The sequence below is a fragment of the Clarias gariepinus genome, chromosome 15 (genome assembly GCF_024256425.1).
Source record: "Clarias gariepinus isolate MV-2021 ecotype Netherlands chromosome 15, CGAR_prim_01v2, whole genome shotgun sequence".
NCBI classification, from domain to species: Eukaryota; Metazoa; Chordata; class Actinopteri; order Siluriformes; family Clariidae; genus Clarias; species Clarias gariepinus.
The window spans coordinates 16,976,209-16,997,088 of record NC_071114.1 but is presented as its reverse complement, the minus strand read 5'-3'; the positions used below and the strand labels follow the sequence as shown (position 1 = coordinate 16,997,088).

The window sequence follows — 20,880 nt, the reverse complement described above, 5'->3', positions numbered from 1 at the left end:
ATTTCAAGTGAATGTTCAACATTATATCATAGCAGTGCTGAATTCTTCAATCTGTATTTTTTATACAGTGTCTTGCAAAAGTATTTATACACCTTGAACTTTTTCTTATTTTGTCAATTTATGTGGTAGACACAGTGGCCGAGAAGTGCAAAACAAAAAAACTAATCGAAAACAAAACAACAAATTGAAGAACAAAATAATAATAATAATAATAATAATAATAAAAAACTAAACCCGAAAACAAAATAACTCAAAAAACAAGGACAATTTAGACAATCCAGAAAAGGTAGGTATAGTTTGCAAATGGGATTCTTACCACTGATTGGACAAGACATCTGTCACTCAAGATATACAGGAAGTATGCAGCCTGCGGCGGTAGATTCATGTATGTATGAATGTGCAAACCTACTGTCCTTATTATGCATTTAAACATGGCGTTCTGCCAGCTTTCTGCAGTTCTTCTGAAAAAAATCTCAAACTTTTAAAAGACAGCAGAAAACAAATACGCCGGGTCCATAGGATTTTGTATTTGTATTTATTATTTTTTATTTATTTTTTGTTATTTTTTTATTTTTTAATTTATTATGGGTTTTTTTCGGTTTTGTTATTTTGTTTTGCACGTCTTGGCCACTGTAGATAGACCACCATGACACAAAGTGACATATAATTGTGAAATGGAAGAAAAATGATAAAGGGTTATTTAAAATAAATATCTGAAAAGTGAGGCGTGTATTTGCATTAAGCCCCCCTGAGTCAATACTTTGTAGAACCACATTTTTCTGCAATTACAGATGCAAGTTTTGTTCATTCTTCTTTGCAAAATAGCTTAAGCTCAGTCAGATTGGATGAAGAGTGTCTGTGAACAGCAATTTTCAAGTCTTGCTAGAGATCCTCAACTGAATTTAAGTCGGGACTTTGACTGGGCCACTTAAACACATAAATCTGCTTTGATCTAGACCACCCATTGTAGCTTTGTCTGTATTTTTAGAGTTGTTTTCCTGCTGGAAGGTGATTCTCAAAAAACAAGTTTTTGCAGCTTTTCTCATATAGCGATAAGCCCCAACTAGCACCCCCGGCTGGTGAATTAAATAACAATGATACTGAATTATATATATCAGTAAACGGGTGACAGGATTACAGGGATACAAGGCTCCTTTATGCAGGTGGGAACCAAAAGGTAGACTGTCTGGTCCGACCCTAAAGAAAGGTAATGTAGTAAAATTGCTAAAAAAATACAAAAATAATAATTTAGCATGACAAAAGAAAAGGACTCTGTGTATTGGGATTAGCAAACAAAACATTTAAGCTTGTTTATCCGGCCTCCAAATTCCCCAGATCTCAATCCGATCCATGGAATGTGCCGGACAAACAAGTCTGATCCATGGAGGCCCGTCTTACAAGTTTTTTCCAGACTCTAACAGGTTTTTTAAATTTAAGATTGCCCTATAGTTGGCTACATCCATCTTCCCTGTCCCTGCGGAAGAAAAGCATCCCACAACACGATGCTGCCACCCCCATGCACAGTGTTAGTTTTCCGACCACACATACTGTAGCATTTTGCTTTACAAAAAGTTACATTTTGATCTCATCCTACCAGAACATCTGTTTTACAAAATGTTTTTTCTGTCCACCATCTGTCCATGTCTTAAAAGGTTTGCAGAATTTATCCTATTTTCATTTTCAAATAATGGATTGAACAGTGCTCCGTGCAATGGTCAAAGCTCTGGATACCTTTATAACCTAATCCTGCTTTATCTTCTCTACAACTTTATCCCTGACTTGTCTGGTGTGTTCTTTAGGCTTCATGATGCCCATGATGCTGTTTGTTCACTAATGTTCACTAACAAACCTTTAAGGGCTTCACAGAAGAGCTGTATTTATACTGAGATTAAATTACACACAGGCAGACTCTATTTACTAATTAGGTGACTTCTGAAAGCAGTTGGCTCCACTGGATATTAGTTTGGCATATCAGAGTAAAGAGGTCTGAATACGAATGCACGCCACACTTTTCAGATTTATATCTGGAAACCCTTTATTATTTTCCTTCCACTTCCCAATCATGTGTTGGTCTTTCACATAAAATCCTAATAAAATACATTTACATCTGTGGTTGTAATGTGACAGAATGTGGATGAGTTCAAGGTGTATAAATACGTTTGCAAGGCACTGTATATATAGAAGAACAGCAGCATAAAACTGGTGTTTTATTCACAGCTTACATTAATGTGTTAATTCTAATACATTAGTATCTCTATAGTAATAACTCATACAATGACCTGTATGGCAGACGTGTTACACAATCTAGTAATATACAGTTTAAATATCCATTCATATTTATTAAAGGAAAACACGGGCATGGTGAAGACTTCTATTAGAATAATTTGCTTAATATTTGTGGAACGGTTTTCCCGTCTCAGTGATTTGTAACAGTTATGCCTGCACAAGAAGTGTTTGTAGTGTTTTTCAGTAACATAACAAGCTTCATTTAAAATTACATTTTAATCATTGAGCGAACAACTGGTTTGGGGACAACTACCGCTTATTTACATTTAGAAATATTCAGATATTACTTCTGTGGTCTAAGAACAACAACACACACATGTGCTTTCATGGGAAAATTATTACCCGGGTGATTTTTTAATAACTGCACTGAAAACGTGAATTTACAATTTACAATAATCTTTTTTTTTTTTTTAAGAATCATCGGTTCCTTATTGGGCGATGGAAATGAGCAGTTCATGGAAAACTTTGTGGATTAGCAGGGATAGCAATATGTTCATGTATTGAAATTAATAATAAATATATTTGTTCTCACTGTGTTCTCCTCTAAAACTACACAGCAAAATGTCAAACATTTCAATGAGTTCAGAAAGAGCTCAATTTATTTTAATATAAAAACAATAATAAATAAAATTTGGCCTTTACTTTTGTGTCAGTGGGCACATGCGGTATTTTCAGTCCTGGAATCGAAGGCTCTGCAAAGCCAAAAGGACTGACATGGCAGAGTACACCATGGGGATATTTTGTGCCAAAATCATCATGCAAAATTACCAGCACAAGAGTTGCAAAGCTGAAAAAATTGCCCTTGTGCATATTTACTAAATCATAACAGTCAATGACCACTAGTAACATAAGATGAGAGACTAAAATGTAATATGTAAAACCACAAAGCAATCACACTGTAACCAAAACCCATCTGATGGTAAAACAAGCATTTTTCATATAGTGATCAGCCCCAACTAACACAAGTGGCAGGTAAACTGGATATCAATAGTTATGAATTATTTATCAGTAAACTGGAGACAAGAACTCAGGTATCCAAGGCTCATTTATGCTGGTGGGGCCCAAAGAGTAGACTGTCTGGTCCGATCTTACAAAGAAGATAATGTAGCACAAATTGCTAAAAAAAAAAAAAAAAAAAAAAAAATTAGTGCTTGACACGAGAGAAAGATATCAGTCGACTCAGTGTATCACATCTTGCTGTATATTGGGATTCGCAAACAAAACATTTAAGCTTGTTTATCCAGCCTTCAAATTCCGCAGATCTCAATCCAATCCATGGAATGTGCTGGACAAACAAGTCTGATCCACGGAATCCGCCCTTACATCTAACAGCATTTAAAGGTCCTGCTGCCAGATACTGCATAGTCCATGCCTCAACAGGTCAAAGCTCTTTTGGTGGCACACCGGTAACTTTTTAAGATTTTAATGTTATGGCTGATCAGTGTATACATTCAGAATAACATTAGAAAACGTCTGCCGTTCTCCTTATTTATTGCCAAATGTCACATCACTTTTTTTTTTCAATTTATAGATATCAATGTTGTAGAAGGATTGCTTACAATCTTTTATTTGTCACATACACAACCATACACAGTATGATATGCAGTGAAATGCTTTCCTGAAGTTAGCAAAACTCAGACAGTAATGTCCTGACACTGGATACTCCTTTAGTAAATAGTTAATAAAAGCCACTGTGCAGAAGACTTATTAACAATTTCATGTTTTTTTCTTAAAAAAACAAAAAAACAAAACTTAAATATTCTTTTTTTTAATCATGTCCACAATACTGGTCTTGTGAATGAGTTGTTTCCATCGAATCAGTAATGTATCAGAATAAGTACATTAAAAACGTACATTATAAAATATTAAGAAACTGTTACAAAATATAAATCATCACATGCTGCCCCATAAGATTAAAGAAGGTACATGCACTGTGGTTTAAAAAAAACAGAGGAAACACATTTTATTGAAAAAAAAACTAAAAACAGAGGAAACACGTTTAATTGAACCAAAAAAAAAAAAAAAACCAAAGGAAACACGGTTTATTGATTTCAAACAACAAAGTTCGAAATCTCCAGGCAGAAAATACAAATGAAAATTTACACAGAAGCAAAATGAGCGAATGGGTGACTAAATGCACACGCTAACAAGCTACATGTGAGTGTGATTAATAAACCTGTGAACTCTGAAGGAGACTGACTGGTGGAGATCAGGGTAGGGAATATGGATGGATGCTTTTGGAGGTTCTGGGTGACTAATAAAAATGTAGCAGATATCTGTCCAGATTTAAATATTTGAATATGATTAGTTTACCCATTGACATCCTTTTCTGGTTTGATTTTCCCAAAGGACGAAGGAAAATGCAACACAATTTGATGAAAATTCATTAAAATTAAAAGAATGTACGCATCTCAGATTAATATTATAAAGTAACATTGAATCCTGGCTAATTTCCATTTGCCATTCTGCAGTCATGTCACTTAAACAGATCCAAAATTCAATGATATGGAATTTCATGATCAAGCTTGGCAACAATAGTCAAAATTACTACCGAGCAAGATAAGGACCAAATCTGCCAATTTTACACCATTGGACTACACATTTTAATTTATAAATGATCAAGTTATCAGTCAAATGTTAAAATAATCATCTCAGATCCCAACAATGCTCACGCTGTGCTATTTACAATGTATATGTGGAAAGAATGCTGGTCTTGCAATACCCAGACATTTATAACAATTATATATTTTCCATATAAATTTATTGTGAAACGTTTGCATGCATACAAAGTTTTAGATGCGTGAATATGCCCCTCGGCATTTGCATTAGAGCAGTTCCGAGTTGCAAGTAATACCTTAAACTGAAATTGAAAACTACTTAGGAAAGTAGCTCATATCAGCTCATATAACAGGGAGTTAGCAAGGAGTTAATTCAACACTTGCATGCACTTGTAAACACAAGTGAAATTACAAAATCACAAACCACTTATTTGTAGAAAAATGCATTTCTTATTTTGAGTTCCTTTAAAGCTGCTTTGTGACAATGACTGTAGTTTACATTTACATTTAGACATTTGGCAGACGCTCTTATCCAGAGCGACTTACATTTTTTTTTTAATCTTATTACATATCTGAGCAGTTGAGGGTTAAGGGCCTTGCTCAAGGGCCCAACAGTGGCAACTTGGTAGTTGTGGGGTTTGAACCTGGGATCTTCCGAACCGTAGTCCAATGCCTTAACCACTGAGCTACCCCTGGCTACCCCTGTAGTTAAAATGGAGTACAAATAAAACTGAATGTTAACAAATTATCATCGTCATCATCATCATCATCATCATCATCATTTTCTATACTGCTTATCCCGTACAGGGCCGAAGGAGGCCTGGAGCTTATCCCAGGTGACTTTGGGCACGAGGCAGGGTACACCCTGGACAGGGTGCCAAACCATCGCAGGCCACACACACACACACACACACATTGTGGAAAATTTGGGAACGCTAATTAATCTAATCTGCATGTTTGGACTGCGGGAAGAAAGCGGAGTACCTGAAAAAAAAACATGCATACAGACCTGAGACAGGAATCGAACCTTCGACCCTAGAGGTGTGAGACCACAGTGCTATCCACTACGCAAAATCATGTTATTATGTTTTGGGGAATTAAATTTTAAATAAATATATATAAAAGACTCTTGGAGCATTAAACCAACAGTCCTGAGTGGTGATCAGTTAGCAGGAGACATAAGAGCTTCTTCCCGCTTTGGTTCTTCTGAGACTTGCTGACTGAGACTGCTTGGGCGCCCGATTGAGGATTGAGTAAGTCTGCGCAAAGAGGTGAAGCCACGAGACAAGGCCGCACGAGGATAGATCCTTTTTAGTACGGAACATCGGAAGAGGATGTAGACCCAAGGGTCCAGGATCTGGTTCCAGGTAGCAAAGCGAATGTAGAGCAACAGTTTGAGGAGGTCCAGCTTTGAAGCAGACAAAACTGTCTGTGCAATAAACACCTATATACAGAGAGACAGAAGATAACCAAAAGGGGACAAAAGGAGTTGAAAAGAGGTTAAATTAGATATATAGATAAAATACACCTATATGTAGTCTTTAAGCAAGTTCATGCAGGCCTAATTACAGGAAAAAACACATGCATGCATGCACATAACAACAGCAAGCACTCCTTCACACTCTCATTCAGCAAACTTCCCACCACACACGTCATTCAGGTTAGGTAACAACAAGGACAAGAACAACAAGAATCATTTGAATCAGTTTACCACATTCAAACTGTAGGTCAAATCTCCAATGCAGTTTAATAAACTTTTTTTTAGACACTAGCATGGCCAAATGATGCTTCCCATGTAGACAATAAGCAGCTGTATCAGACCCTCAGGGATTCAGATAAACTCTGTCACATTAGGGCACAATTTTGAGTAGACCGTTCTCTTACCGGCATGTTTTTGGAAGTGTAAGGGGAACATGAAGAAATCTGACACGCACATGGGAAGAATATGTAAAAATAACCCAGGCTCAGGATTGAAGCTTGGAGGCACCAACGCTACCTGCTACACCCCCATGTTGCCTTTCATTTTATATAAAGGATTCTAATTTCAGCATTAAAGCAGAGATGGAAAGTAATAAATTACATTTACTCGCGTTACTGTAATTGAGTAGTTTTTGTGTACTTCTACTTTTTAAAGTAGTTTTTAAAATCTATAATTTTACTTTTACTTAAGTATGTTTTGTTTGAAGTATTGTACTTTGCTACATTTGCTACTGAGTAAAAAATAAATTAATGAAAAAAAATAATAATAAATAATGCAACGGGAAAGGAAAAGAATTGCACCACAAAAACCACTGCACTGATTGATTGATGGGCGTGGAGAACAAACGTGCTAAATTCACAAGACTGTTGGAGACGGACAAAACAGATGGCAGTGATGCAGACCCAGCTGAAAGCAAAATTCAATCAAATTCTTATGAAGCAAACCCCTGGCCATTGTAACGGCCACTACTATGTTGTATACCTTTATGTACCTTTATGTTGTATAGCATTATGTATGTATGTTGCCCTTTTAAGAGTTGCCGCCTCTCCCCCAGTGTGTGTGCTGCCGAGGTGTGTGCGTGAGAAGGAGAGAACAGAGTAGGAGCTCAGGTGTGCTGCTCAACTCCGAAACACTCTATTCTTTTATCCTTTTCTTTACTTTTACTTTATATTTTGTGACGCTGATAAAGGTTTTGTACTGAATGTCATTCTTGGCTCTTTTTTTCCTCGGCTATCCAGCGCAAAGCATCACACCATATTTAAGCGACCACTTTGATTTCAAGAACAAGAAAGGCAACAGCTTTATTATACAAAGGTGTTCCTTCAATTAAAAACAACTAGTTTGAGATTTATATCCGCTGGTCTTTTTTGCCGAACTAGAATCCCCTATCCCACCCCCGCTGTTAAAAAAGTAACTCTGTAACTTTTACTCTGAGTAAATTTTTAATGAGCTACTTTTTCCTTTTACTTGAGCAGACTTTTATAATGGTAACTTTACTTGTACTTCAGTGAAATTTCACTGAAGTAACAGTACATGTACTTGAGTACAAAAGTGTATTACTCTTTCCACCTCTGCATGAAAGTATGTTATTGTGCATGTCACTTCCTGCAACTATTCCACTTTTATATTTTGAAAGGTAGGGCTTAGTGGTGGAATGATATCGCTCTGTTTTACTTTACGTTACAGCTACACCGGAATTAGATGCACTGATATAGTGATTAGATTGCTAATGCTTTGCAAGGAACAGCTTAGCACTGGTAAGTAAGGGGTATTGCAAGGACCTGATTTTAGCTAACAAGCTAACATTAGCCTACCAGTTTGTTCATGAAGAGATGATTTCCTGAACAACACACAGACATAAACACACATCCACACAGACACACAAACACCTGATTATCCCCACATGCTGAAAAGAAGAATAAAAGCATAATGAGTTAAAATGGATTATGATGCATTATTTGAGATGAATTCAGAAACTTTGTGAGGTATTACAGCCCAGGCATCTTTAGTGCTGTCCACAAAGGGCCATTGTGGCAGCAGGTTTTCATTATAACTGAGTAGGAGTCACACCTGTTTCATTTTTTAATCTTCATCAAATATACCTCCTATCTGGATGGTATTATAATCTGCTGCCACATTAGACCTTTGTGGATAATATAGACCCTTGGCCTAGCCAACATGTTAGCAGCTTGCAAGGGAGCCATTTTGATTTGACTCTGTGCATCTTATCTCAATATAGTAATTTAGTCAGGAATCAGTGCTAGTTGTTAATTATTCTAAATTAATCTACTCGCCTCAATCTAGTCTCCTGACAGAGGATGTAAATCCAGGGGTCGCATATCTGATTGACGGTGGCCATTCGAAGGCAGAACAGAACAAAATTTGGGTTGACGGCATCAGCAGATAAAACAGTCTTCATAATATAAATCTGTCCAGGGGAAACATGGTTAGTCAATGCTAGAAAAATCCCCACACCGGGTCGGCCACCTAGGACACATTTCCTGAGGGTTTCTCAGGTCAGCAGGGATGCTAATGGCTAAGCTTTCTAAAGGTCATAGATAGCTTCCTTTAAGTCAGCAGTTTTAACATGGAGAAAATGTGAAAGGACTGTAGTGTGATGAAAATAAGTTGGATCAAATTAAACTACTCTGAGATGAGAACTGTTAATTATTTTAATTAAAAAAATTTATTTGTTGTATTTTAATGTCATGATTCATCCGAACACACAGATGTGGCATAGTTTACTGGACAATGGATATATAAAAAAATACATCTGAAATTTGAACATAGGAACACTCGGTTTACAACGGTTATGTAAAATCATAGATTGTTTAAATAAATATTTAAAGGCTTTTAAAAAATAAATATTTAAATCCATTCATTTGCAATTACAGCAGGAACAGTCCAAGTGGATTACAATGACTTGTAAAGCACAAATTTGAATAATAAAGTTTATAAGCTGATTTACACACTGTCACACTCTCTTACTCATTTGTGTCTATACCGTTTACCATGTACAGGGTCGTGGAAGGCCCGGAACCTATCCCAGGCAACACAGGGCCTGAGCAAGGGTACATTCTAAGGTGCAAATCCATCACAAGACAAAATTACGCACACATTCGCTTGCACATTATGAACAATTTGGAAATGGCAATTAGCCTAATCTGCACATCTTTGGATTTTTAAGTAAATCGGAGCACCCTTAGGAAACTCACCAACCACGGGACTTGAACCTTTGAATCTGGGGGAGCGTATAACAGAACTACTGTATAACCAGCGATTCTCTTGCAATGTTTAACAAACAGGAACTATTAAAACTATTGAATTTACTTACTTTAATATATAGTTCTCCAATATCCTCACATTTATTTGAGCATTTAATATTTTATATTTAATGGAATATTTTAATAAAGATTAGGCATATGTTTTTTTTACTGGGCTTTATTGATAGACAATTAAATATATTTACACGATTTGACGTGAAGCACGTGCGTTTTATATTCAGGAGTTACAAAGAGCAGCTTCCTGTGCAGTCAACTGCCGGAGATGCTTCCTCCAGGCATGGCTTATCAGCACCCAACATGGTTATGTCACTGCATTTCCAGCATATTTCCTGAACACAGCCTTCTTACAAAGTGCGCTAATTGAGGAGAAACTGTGGAGCCATGCCAAACTTAATGCTTTTATTGTTGTGTTGATTTATATGAAATATCCTTGTATTGTATAAAGTTTAAATAATTGAGAAACACAAAGTGTATACTATTGTAATAGCATTTAATACAAATGAAAATTCCTGATTTATATTGAAAAGAATTTGTGTATTTTATCCTTTTAATATCTTATTTTGTCTTGCTATCTTATTTTACAATCCTTGCTTATCATTTTGGCTCACTTCTTAGGCAAATTCTGGTTTAGTTTTCTTGTTCATAGCAAGAAAAACTTACCTTAATAAACTAAAGCTCCACACATTACACATCCACACACTTACCAGCAATGGGTACCAGCAGACGGATGCAATGACCATGATAAGGATGAGCTGCACCATCATCTCCACCTCATAGTCTCTCCGGCGCTGAGTGGAGTCCTGTCCACAGCAGATTCTTAGCAAGGTGACCACACTCACAGTATTCAGGATGAAGGACACAGCCAGACACAGTAGCCCGACCCCTGAAAACACCAGGCAGAAAACCATATCCAGAGGCTTAGAGCTGATGTTCAGGAAGCACCACGAACCAGGAATCTGGAGGTGATAGCTACCCAAACCGATCAGAGGCAACAGGCTTATGCACCAGGCTGTCACCCACACGCTGAGCACCATGGTGTATGCTCGGCCCTTTGACATTTTGGTGGACCGAGCAAAGGGCTGAGTGATGCCAACAAATCGTTCCATGGCCATTGTGGCACCTAAAAGGAGTGGGCACAGTCCATAGAACACCATGGACATGCCCATAAAATTGCAGAGGTGACAGTGGGGGTCCAAGTCTGTCCACTTATATTCTGTGAAGCGAAAAGGAACCACAATGACTCCAGTGACGAGCAGGCCCATGAAGTCAGTCACCACTAGGCCACACAGAAAGAGAAGGAAGGAGGATCGAGAGCGGCTGTGTGTTTGCTGGAAGGTCTTAACCAGCACTACAAAGGCAAACAAGTTGGAGATGAGGCCCAGCACAGAGAACACCACTGGAAAGTAGCGTGCAGCGATGGTGTCATTGGTTTTTAAACGGTCTTTGTTAATAGAAAAGCAAAAGGAGAGATTTAATCCCTCATTGCTTGTGTTGTTTGGCTCAACTGGCATCATGGTACCACACTTGCTTTGTCTGATTCTTCTTCAAATTAGTCCTTTCGGTCAGGTAACTGGGTCATCCTGTGGGCCGCACTCTAGAACTGCCAAATAAATCATATCACACAATAAGTAAAAAAAGGTTCTTATATCTGACCTGCTTATCAACACTTCTATAATCACACACTGGCCATCTCATTAGGGAAACCTGTACACCTGTTCATGCATTTATCGAAATGATTATTACCACCCAGTCATGTGGCAGGTATACAGTGCATAAAAGCAGCTTTACGTTTTTATCATTTCAGACAAGAAATGTGTGATTTCAGTGTATTTGTTTGTCATGTTTTTTTTGGTGCCAGATAGGCTAGTTGAAGTACAGTAGATGTATCGAGGTGCACATGGTAATGACCTAATGATTTATTTCCAATCTTCAGCTGCCCAACTTCACTCAGCTTGTGCCCACTGTACTGTATCTTCAGATTCCTGATCTTGTCTGGTAGGATTAGAATAAGATGAGGTCTTCTGCTTCTGTAGAGGGTTCAGGTGTTTCTGTTAAAGTGGCCAATGAGAGGGCTACAACTACAAGGGCTTAATTTTTAAAAAATGGAACGTTTGTTTCTGGTTCATCAGCTATAATGGCTATAGTGCAATGAGAGCAACCTGAAAATACTTTCAGAAAATATTATGTGTTTTCCTATATGAACAAACAGGAAGCATGTATGTGTTGGCCTACATAAACAAGCAGGAAGTGTGTATGTCCTATTCTACTTAAACAAACATAAAGACCATTAAATATGTATGAATAGAAACTAACACCCAAGTTAACCTAAACCCAGTACTATAACTTTATAAGCTGTGGTACTGCCAAATGTAAACAATGCTAAATGAGAGGCGAGATTTGTGCTGTTTCAAAATATAAAAACGTCATAGTCTTGAGTACAAGTACCTCATTAGATTGATCTACTTATAAGACGTATATATTCCTGTGTAGTATTTAACCTAGAAAAATGTAAATACAGGATGTTTCAAAAATATATTTTATTGTCAGTGTTGCTTTTACATATTTTAAATACCCCTCATTGGTTTGCATTAAATTAACACAGAAATGTCTTTTTGACCAATGACTGATCAGAAACATCGAAAATAAACAGGCCTACATAATAGTTATTATTACACTGTTTTATAATTTAGACATATAAAGTTAAAAAGTTAAGGGAGAAGTTTTAAGCTTAAACATTGCTGGAATAAAGGCATCTTTATCAGACTAACACCGAATTTCGGGAAGGTATACTCTTTTGTGACAGTGGATTAACTTAAATTTTATTTTTGAAATTAAAGAAGCAAAACAAATGCATAAATAAATGAATCATTTTATCCTGAGAAAATACTATGTAAATATGTGACTGTTTCTTTCAGCTGTATCTTTTAGGGGTCACCACAGAGGACAATCTGACCCAAATATAGGATTTGGCATGGGTTTTATGCTGGATGACCTTCCTGACAAATCTCTCCCCATATTATTCAAGCTTTAGGACAAGCACTGTGAGTGCACTGACTTGTGCATGATTGTGGTTAGGGTTCCCATTAGAAAATCAGCCTGAAATGACTCAATTCCTATTTTTTACTAGGTCATGTGAAATGAACGAGAATGGGTAGATCGGAATTCATGCAACTTTTTGACCTTGCGCACGTGTAGAGTGCTTGATGACATTAGTCAGCCCCCAGCAGCTAAAGGGTGGCATCTGGCTTTCTTCATTCTTTTGTACAAATACAGCTGAATAACTGCTAACATTTTTCAGAGCAAAATCCTACTCATATCTTAAAATCACATTCATTTAAATGAATGAATAGTTGCAAAAATATGATCTATTTTAACCCACATGGCACAAGCAATGATGTATCGAGGTGCACATGCATGTCATTTTAGAGTACATACACATTCTTCTTTAGAGTTAGATAAATGTCACTGGGGGCCCTGTAAATGGAAATATATAACTGATTCAGATCTGTAAGATAATTTGAGTAAATACAAAATGCATGATGATTATACCCATTTAGTAAGGGTAAATAGCTGTCCAAACCTGCCTGCCTGGCCCTACAGTAGATAAAAAAAGTAATTGCCTTCTTTTTTCTTTTTGCATTTATTATTTTTTAATGAATTTTTTGAAATCATAAATGAATCAAAAAATCACTTTAAACAAAACCTGTCTGAGATCTGTAAAAACAAACAAACGAAAAAAAGCAAAAGCAACTCAATCGAAAGAAATTCAGAAACAGGTTAGAAACAAAATAATTGACATGTATCAGTCTGGAAAGGGGAAAAGGGTACAAAGACAAGTCCTTTTGCATGCCACTGTATAAGAATAATTTGACTAAAAATAAAAGCACACACTAGTACTTGTTAGTAACATTAGTATCATAGCCTTACAGTGCAAAACTAGAAAAGCAAATACATTTCAAACATGTTGTCTTTCACAGAATGCACATGGGGTTAAAGGAAAACTCTGATAATACTGGGGCAACTGAAACAACTGGAATGACCCCTTCATTTGTTATGCTTATTTGCAATGAAATGTTTATTTTCCAGATTCGTTTTTTTTTCCCTTTTTGGGTAAGTCTTGCTGCATGATCAGGAATCTATTCATCTGTTTATAAGACAAAAGCAGACTTTGGCACCAGAGACGGCTTTTAATGATGGATCTTTTTGTCAAAATAAAGAGTTGCAGGAACAAATGAGCCAAAATTCAAAATGGAGACAATGTTAGATCAGATTCAGCCCATGTTTTATTTTATATAAACCAAAAACTCAATATAGCAAAACATGTCACGTCATGTAAAAGTTTTAAAAAGAAATGATCACTAAAGAAGTGTCTTAAAAAGTATTCAACATTGTATAGTTGTGTTGCATTTTGGGACTAAAGTCCAGCATTTGACCCCTGTCCCTTACTTTTGGGGGTTTCTTATTAACACAATGTTATTGAGTGAGAATGAAACTCTTTTTGAAGCTCTTTGTCTGAGCTGACAGTGAGAGATCATCTTTACCCCTAATGTTTTAGATCATTTACTTTCCCCCTCTTATAAACCCCAATGCAACTGGACCACTCTATGTCAGGATGACACACAACCTTTCTGCAGCAGTATGGATTTTATTCATTATTCAATTCTTGTAGACACAAAGAACACTCCATAAGAACAAAACAGCCGGAAATCTATTCGCTATACAGTCTATTTTATATAGATCAGAAGAAAAGAAACACTCAAAAGCGAAAGTAAATATATGGACGATTTTTATAAATAAGATTTCAAAAAACACTTACAAACTGTGCACAGTAAAAGCCCTAGTGTGGATTTAAAACTTTAACAGTTCATTTGAGTCCAACTGGATTTTTATAAATACTGTATTGTGTTAATGCAACACTCTGGGTGTTAATTCAGTGCGGAAAAAAGTTGCTGTAAGTGATAAACGCTCTATCTAATGGTTTCCCTTTAGTTATCTTTGCTCTGTAGATCACACAACACACGCAGTTTTGCAAATCCGTAAATATCCTAATTAAATAGCAGAATCAGGACAATTTTTTTTTTTTACCTTAAAGATGTTCCTTCATCCGCAGAGCATTAGTTTGGTGACTTGCTTCTTGTTTCTCATCGTCTCTACAATGTCACAGGCGCGTCTAAACTGGGGCGTTTCACTCTGTGGTTAAGCCTGCCGCGCTTCCTGAAAACACGGTTAGCGGCATTGAGGTCGCAGCTATTATATCCTTAACGGTAAAGTGCCGAAAAAAACTAGCTTCGGAAAAAAACCACGCTCTGCACACCCTCTCCATAAAGCAGAGCGACTTCACTTATGTTGTTAAATTATAACTTCTACAAAACGATTCACACTATTCAAAAGTATCAAATAAAGATCTAGTAATTTTACAGTTATTATTATTATTATTATTATTATTTACATAAGTTGCTATTCAAATTCACTATATACATCTATAATCTATTATATTATAAACATCTATATTATTAATTAAGGATATTTTGATTAATTATAAAACAGTCCATCAAACCCACACATACCAATTCACAGTCACCTACTCTATAATCACATCTGAATCTACATAATTTAATAATTCAATATGAGGGAATAATTAAAGACTTTTGCACTGCTATTTAGTTTCCTGATTATTTAAGAGAAAAAAATTACTCAGCTGATTCATACATATTAAAATGTGTTGATGAGGATATGGGAGGGGGGGGGTCTGATAGTGAAAGTTAAATTCTATAAATATGTTATAAATAACGTAGCTGTTTTTTTTTTTCAAAAGTGAAATGAAAAAAAAATGAAACGAACTGTTATTTAATATCAACTGACATTTCAATTTTTTTTAAATTAATTTACCTTCTTTGAATGTCTAGAGATGGTGCCTGTGAATTAATAGACAGTATGTGGGTTTAATGGACTCACACTTAGAAATTACTATTTTGTAATAAATCATAATAGCCTGCTGTCTCAATTATATTGACATATATATTGTACGTAGCCTTTATACTTGTGAGGGTTTTGTAGAACTTTACTTACTACAACAAGATAATTCTAAGTTGCTACGCTTAAATAAGGTCGCGGAGGGGTTTCCCCCCCTGCTTTTGGCACGTTTACCGTTAAGTATGTAAAAACCGCGCGGGACATTTTCCGTCCGTCTAAGCTACAGTACGCGTTTGCAGGAGAGCAGCTAGGTCGTCGCGTGCGAGCGCTCTGTATGGAAGGCCAACAGGGTCAGAAACGCAAGAGATACTTAATAAGTTTCAGAAGAAATTGCAACTTTTTCGCAAATGCTGTTCGAATATTCATAACTAATTAATGGTAACATTGACCTTTAAACCCATTAACTATGACTATGTTTAAACATTGTTTATCTTATTGGTTCTGTGGTTAATGTATTAGTTTTATATTTCTGGTACATCTGTTACTTGTGTTTTCTGGTATTCCTGTGCAAAGTGATTGTGTGCCACACTGACATCTCAAAGGCACATTGTTAGTGCAGGTACAATGAGGACTCACAGAAGAAAACATTTCAATAACCCCAGACAAAACTGACTGTTAGCTCCTAAAAACAAGCTGACCAAGACTACTTTTCTCACACAACATTTTTCAGCAATGCTCAGGGTTAAATTAACTAAATAGCCTAACTAAATGTAGAATAGTTCAGAGAGCTAATGGTGAACTCACGGTTTCCTGCAGTTATTTTTACAGAAAAACATCTTCTGATGCACAACCTTGGACACATCATCAGTGTTGTTTCCTGGACTCCCGGGGTGTTTCGGGTCTTACAACAGACACCCTCCTCCAGGCGACCCGACCGAGGCTGATCAGACCCCGGCCTGTGTCCAAGTGGCATGCTACCGCCCCCACCGTTCTCCCCTCTTCAACCAGAGCCATCTGGATGCTTTCTCGACTGCCTCCACGTTGCTACTTATGGCTCTTCTTCGGTTGATGCCTGTTATGCCCAGTGTACCATAGGCCTTGCTCAGGGTCTGGCTGGCAAATCCCCGACTGCCTATTTCCACTGGCATACACCTGGTCCTCCACCCATTCATCCGACACTGCTCTACTAGCTCCTGATATTTTTCCCTCTTCCTCTCCTGAGCCTCCTCCATCCTCTCCTCCCAGGGCACTGTTAGCTCCAGCAAGATTAACTGTCTTGTGGCCTCAGAGACCAAAATGATGTCAGGTCTCAATGTAGACTGGGTAATGTGTTGTGGAATCTTCAGTTGCCTCTCTAGGTCAACTGACATCACCCAGTCTCGGGCCGTGGAAAGCAACCCAGAAGAGCAGCTCTTTGATGTTTCCTCTGGCCTTTGTCCTTCCTTGATGAAGTGAATGGCCTTGGCTGTGGCTTGGCGGTATCGGCTGTCCTTGATCCCCTTGCTGATTGCATCAGCTATTGATTTAAGGACCTGATCGTGTCTCCACCGATACCGGCCCTCGCCTAATGCCTTGGAGCAGCTACTCAAGATGTGTTCTAACGTCCCTGGCTTGGAACACAGCGGGCATGCCGGTGTCTCTACTCTGCCCCATGTGTACAGGTTAGATGGGCTGGGAAGAATGTCATAGACCCCCTGGATCAAAAACCTGATTCTCTGGGGGTTCCATGTCCAGATGTCCTTCCAGGTGACACTCCGCTCCATCGCCTGCTCCCACTTCATCCAGGCACCTTGCTGCCGCATGGCCACTGCTCTGTTGGTTCTCTCCTCCTCAACTGAAGCACGCACCTCCTCCTGCACCAACCTCTGCCTCTCCCTCCCGCTGGCCAAGTCGTACCGGGTTGCTGTTAAACTCCCAAGTCCGGCTCTGCCTTGCGCTACTGTCCCAAGGATGGCCTTGTGCTTCAGCCGAGTTTCAGCTTGCTGGACTGCCTCTGCTGCCCTCCACTTCCTCCCTGTCCTAACGACAATCCCTGCCCCGGACACTTTCGCATCTCTGGATCCAGAATACTGCAGGTGTTCCCGTGCCCGTGCCACAATGAACTCCTCCCTGACTGAGCCAAAAGGGAGTCTAAGCTTGTTGGTATTCCCATACAGGGCGATGTTACTCAAGCTACGTGGCAATCCCAGCCATCTACGTAGATAGCTGCTCACCTTCTGCTCAAAACCTTCAACCACAGTCATGGGGACCTCATAGATGAGCAGGGGCCAGAGGAGTCTTGGGAGGATTCCATGTTGGTAAACCCAAGCCTTGAATCTTCCTGGGAGCCCTGATTTATCCACTGCTCTCAACCAGCCCTCCATGTCAGTGCTGGTTTCCCTGATGGAGTCTCTGTCATTGAGGCTACAGTTAAAGACCTTCCCAAGGCTCTTTACTGGTTTCTCAGTGACTGATGGGATTTGATGTTGCCCCAGCCTAAAGCGGAATTCATTTGTGACTTTCCCCTTCTTTAGCACCAAGGATCTGGATTTTGCAGGTTTGAAGCTCATGCGTGCCCATGCCATGAGCCTCTCCAACCCTTGGAGGATCCATCTTGCTCCTGGTACCGTGGTCGTTGTCACTGTAAGATCATCCATGAAAGCTCTGATGGGAGGTTGCCTTACTCCGGACTCGCTGAGGGGCCCTCTGCACTCTGTCTCAGCTGCCTTGACCATCATATTCATTGCCAGGGCAAAGAGCGTCACTGAGATGGTGCAACCAGTGATTATCCCTACCTCAAGCTGGTGCCAATCTGATGTTAACTGGCCAGAGGAGACTCTCAAGCTGAACTTGCTGTAATAGTCCAGGATGAGGCCTTTCACCTTCTGGGGTACATGATGCTTCTCCAATGCGACCTCCACCAGCTTGTGAGGTATTGAGCCGTAGGCATTAGTGAGATCTAGCCACAACACAGCCAGGTCCCCCCTGCCTTCTCTTGCCTCCCTAATGAGCTGAGTTACCACGCCTGTGTGTTCCAGGCAACCTGGGACCCCCGGTATACCTCCCTTCTGCACAGACGTGTCGATGTATCTATTGCTCAACAGGAAGTAGGAGAGTCTCTTGGCCACAATACTAAAAAATATTTTGCTCTCCACGCTAAGCAAAGAGATGACCCGAAACTGGTCGATGTTCTCAGACTTCTCCTCTTTAGGGATATACACTCCCTCAGCATACCTCCATGGCTGGGCAATCTTCCCTCTTCTCCAGATAACTTTCAGGGCCTTCCAGAGCCTGTGTCGAAGCTTCGGGCAGTTCTTATATACCTTGTAAGGCACTCCACTTGGGCCTGGTGCTGAGCTTGACCTTGCTCTCCTCACCACTTCCTCCACTTCACTCTGGCAGGGCTCCTTCAGGTTGAAATCTGATGTAGGCTCTGGTTGTGTCAGCAGTGCATCGCATGGCCCCAGCGGTCGTTCTCTATTTGGGTCAGAATAAGTAGCCTTAAGGTGGTTGTTAATATCGTCCTTGGAGCAGGTGAGTTGGCCAGTCCTCTTTTGGCCAAGGAGCTGCTTGGTCAACTTGAAAGGGTTGGCCAAGAATGCTGCCCTCTTCCTTGCTCTCTCTTTCCGCCTCCTCCTGTGGGACTCTGCCCTACAAAGGGTCAAGAGTTGTTTCCTTAGGATTCCTCTCAGGTCTACAAGACCAACCCTCTCTACTTCTCCTGCTGCCTTGTACTGCCTCTTCAATAGCTTGAGTTCTTTCCTGAGACTTTTGATTCTCCTCACTCTGTGACTTGGAGTGTATGTCGATGGAGTGGGTTTGGATGTCACCGTTCCGAATCGCTCAGCTGCAATGTTCACTATGAGTGTGGTCATTGTTAATAGTCGATGATCCACATCCCCCTTGCATGCCACTTCCAGGATCTGGTTCACGTCCTCATCGAACTGGTGCCACTCAGCTTTCTTTGAGGATTGAGGCCACTGGATCCTCGGTTGAGCCAAAGGGCCACAGTCATTTCTTGTCGTTGCCGCTTGCTGGCGTTGGGGGCTCTGTGTGCTGTCAGGAGATGCTATCACTTGAGGGCAGCTTTGCATGGCATGCGAGCGGTTGGCAGCAGGTGTTGGCGCCACTAGGAGGCTCTGGGCACTGTGGTTTGCCTCCAGGCCTGGCTCCTCCTGCGTCTTACCAGGAGTTGTGACTCCTGTGCGGTGTGTCGTCGTCACTGCTGCTTTCAAACATCTCATCCTGCCTTGATGGATTCTTAAGCCCCTCTCGTTTTTGCAGCTCTTGCCGCAGATGCACTGTACTGTCGTTATCGTTGTTCCGTTGTCCTGTGTCGTCGTTCTTAGGTCCGTCCTATTGGGGTGCTCATCAATATATATTCAATTATTCAATATAGCTGTGCTGAGCTGCTGCAAGGACGTGACATTGTGGGTTAGCGATCTAAGATAAAAAACAAAACAAAACTGTATCAGCATGTGGAGGGATCTATTTCAGCAGAGGGTGTAGGTAGAGATAAGAGAAATTAACAGACTGAAGAAGTAAGCAAATGCTTCATCACCTTCTTCAAGTAAAGTTAAAAGGATCACTTAACCATTGCCAGTATGTAGTACATTGTGGGTATTATAGGAAACAGTAAACTTAAGATAAAATTGACCGAAGTGTCAGTGAATAAATTATATTGGGCATTTAAAACAACAAATGCTGACCATGGAACAGTCAAGTAAAAAAAATAAAAAAGTAACAAATTGATTTAAAAAGAGTACTAATGCTCATTTGCAGGCATGAAAGAAAACACTGTATCTTTTTCTGCCCAATTCTTAAATTAGTCTAACTGTCCTAAAAGAGTTTCAGGTGATTCCACAAGAGAAAATATACAAATTAAGGTCCAAAGCTCTTAATAGAGAACAATTTACAAAACAAAAGGGATTTAATTGAGACTAGATTACTTGCTGGCACAATGAAGGCATTTATAGAATTCCATTTGTTGTTCCCTCAGGAAGCTTTTCTTCCATTTTCACTTTGGAATTATTGGTTTTAAGGAATGTTGCCATCAATGCTTTTTTTTTTTTTTACATTTGACCGGTAAGCAAAGGCATGATGACGTTAAACAGGTGGAAGTCAAGCATTAGAGATGGTAATATATTATCACACCTCATAAATATCATAAATAATACTACATATTGCTAAAAATACAAAAGCATTGCTAAAATTAAATTATTTTTATTATAATGTTAAAATAAGCGTAGTATGGGAAAAAGCCGAAAATATTAAACTATATTTTAAAATATTAATAACTGAATAAATTTAGTAAACAGTGAATTTACAAAAACTGATTGTTTTCTGATAACCATTTTACGTATAAATAATTGCAAATGAT

General features: G+C 38.9%; 1 protein-coding gene and 1 pseudogene across 1 annotated transcript; both read right to left on the bottom strand.

The window, feature by feature from the left end:
• Positions 1–3,826: 3,826 nt before the first annotated feature.
• On the bottom strand, positions 3,827–14,825 carry tbxa2r (thromboxane A2 receptor). The gene is made up of 3 exons (XM_053512827.1): positions 14,694–14,825; positions 10,313–11,208; positions 3,827–6,288 (listed from the first exon to the last, which is right to left on the bottom strand). Exons 2-3 carry the CDS (start codon positions 11,120–11,122, stop codon positions 6,007–6,009), a joined length of 1,092 nt encoding a protein of 363 aa, XP_053368802.1. The 5' UTR covers positions 11,123–11,208; positions 14,694–14,825; the 3' UTR covers positions 3,827–6,006.
• A 1,553-nt stretch (positions 14,826–16,378) lies between these two features.
• LOC128543276 (uncharacterized) lies at positions 16,379–19,848 on the bottom strand (annotated as a pseudogene).
• Positions 19,849–20,880: the final 1,032 nt, after the last annotated feature.

What these genes read in the sequence shown, in the direction of transcription:
- tbxa2r (XM_053512827.1), bottom strand. Translation starts at nt 11,122, where the DNA reads ATGATGCCAGTTGAGCCAAACAACACAAGCAATGAGGGATTAAATCTC. An exon ending in TCTGCTGGTACCCATTGCTG is followed by an intron (nt 6,289 to 10,312) that starts GTAAGTGTGTGG and finishes CTCTGTATATAG; the next exon opens with GTGTTTATTGCACAGACAGT.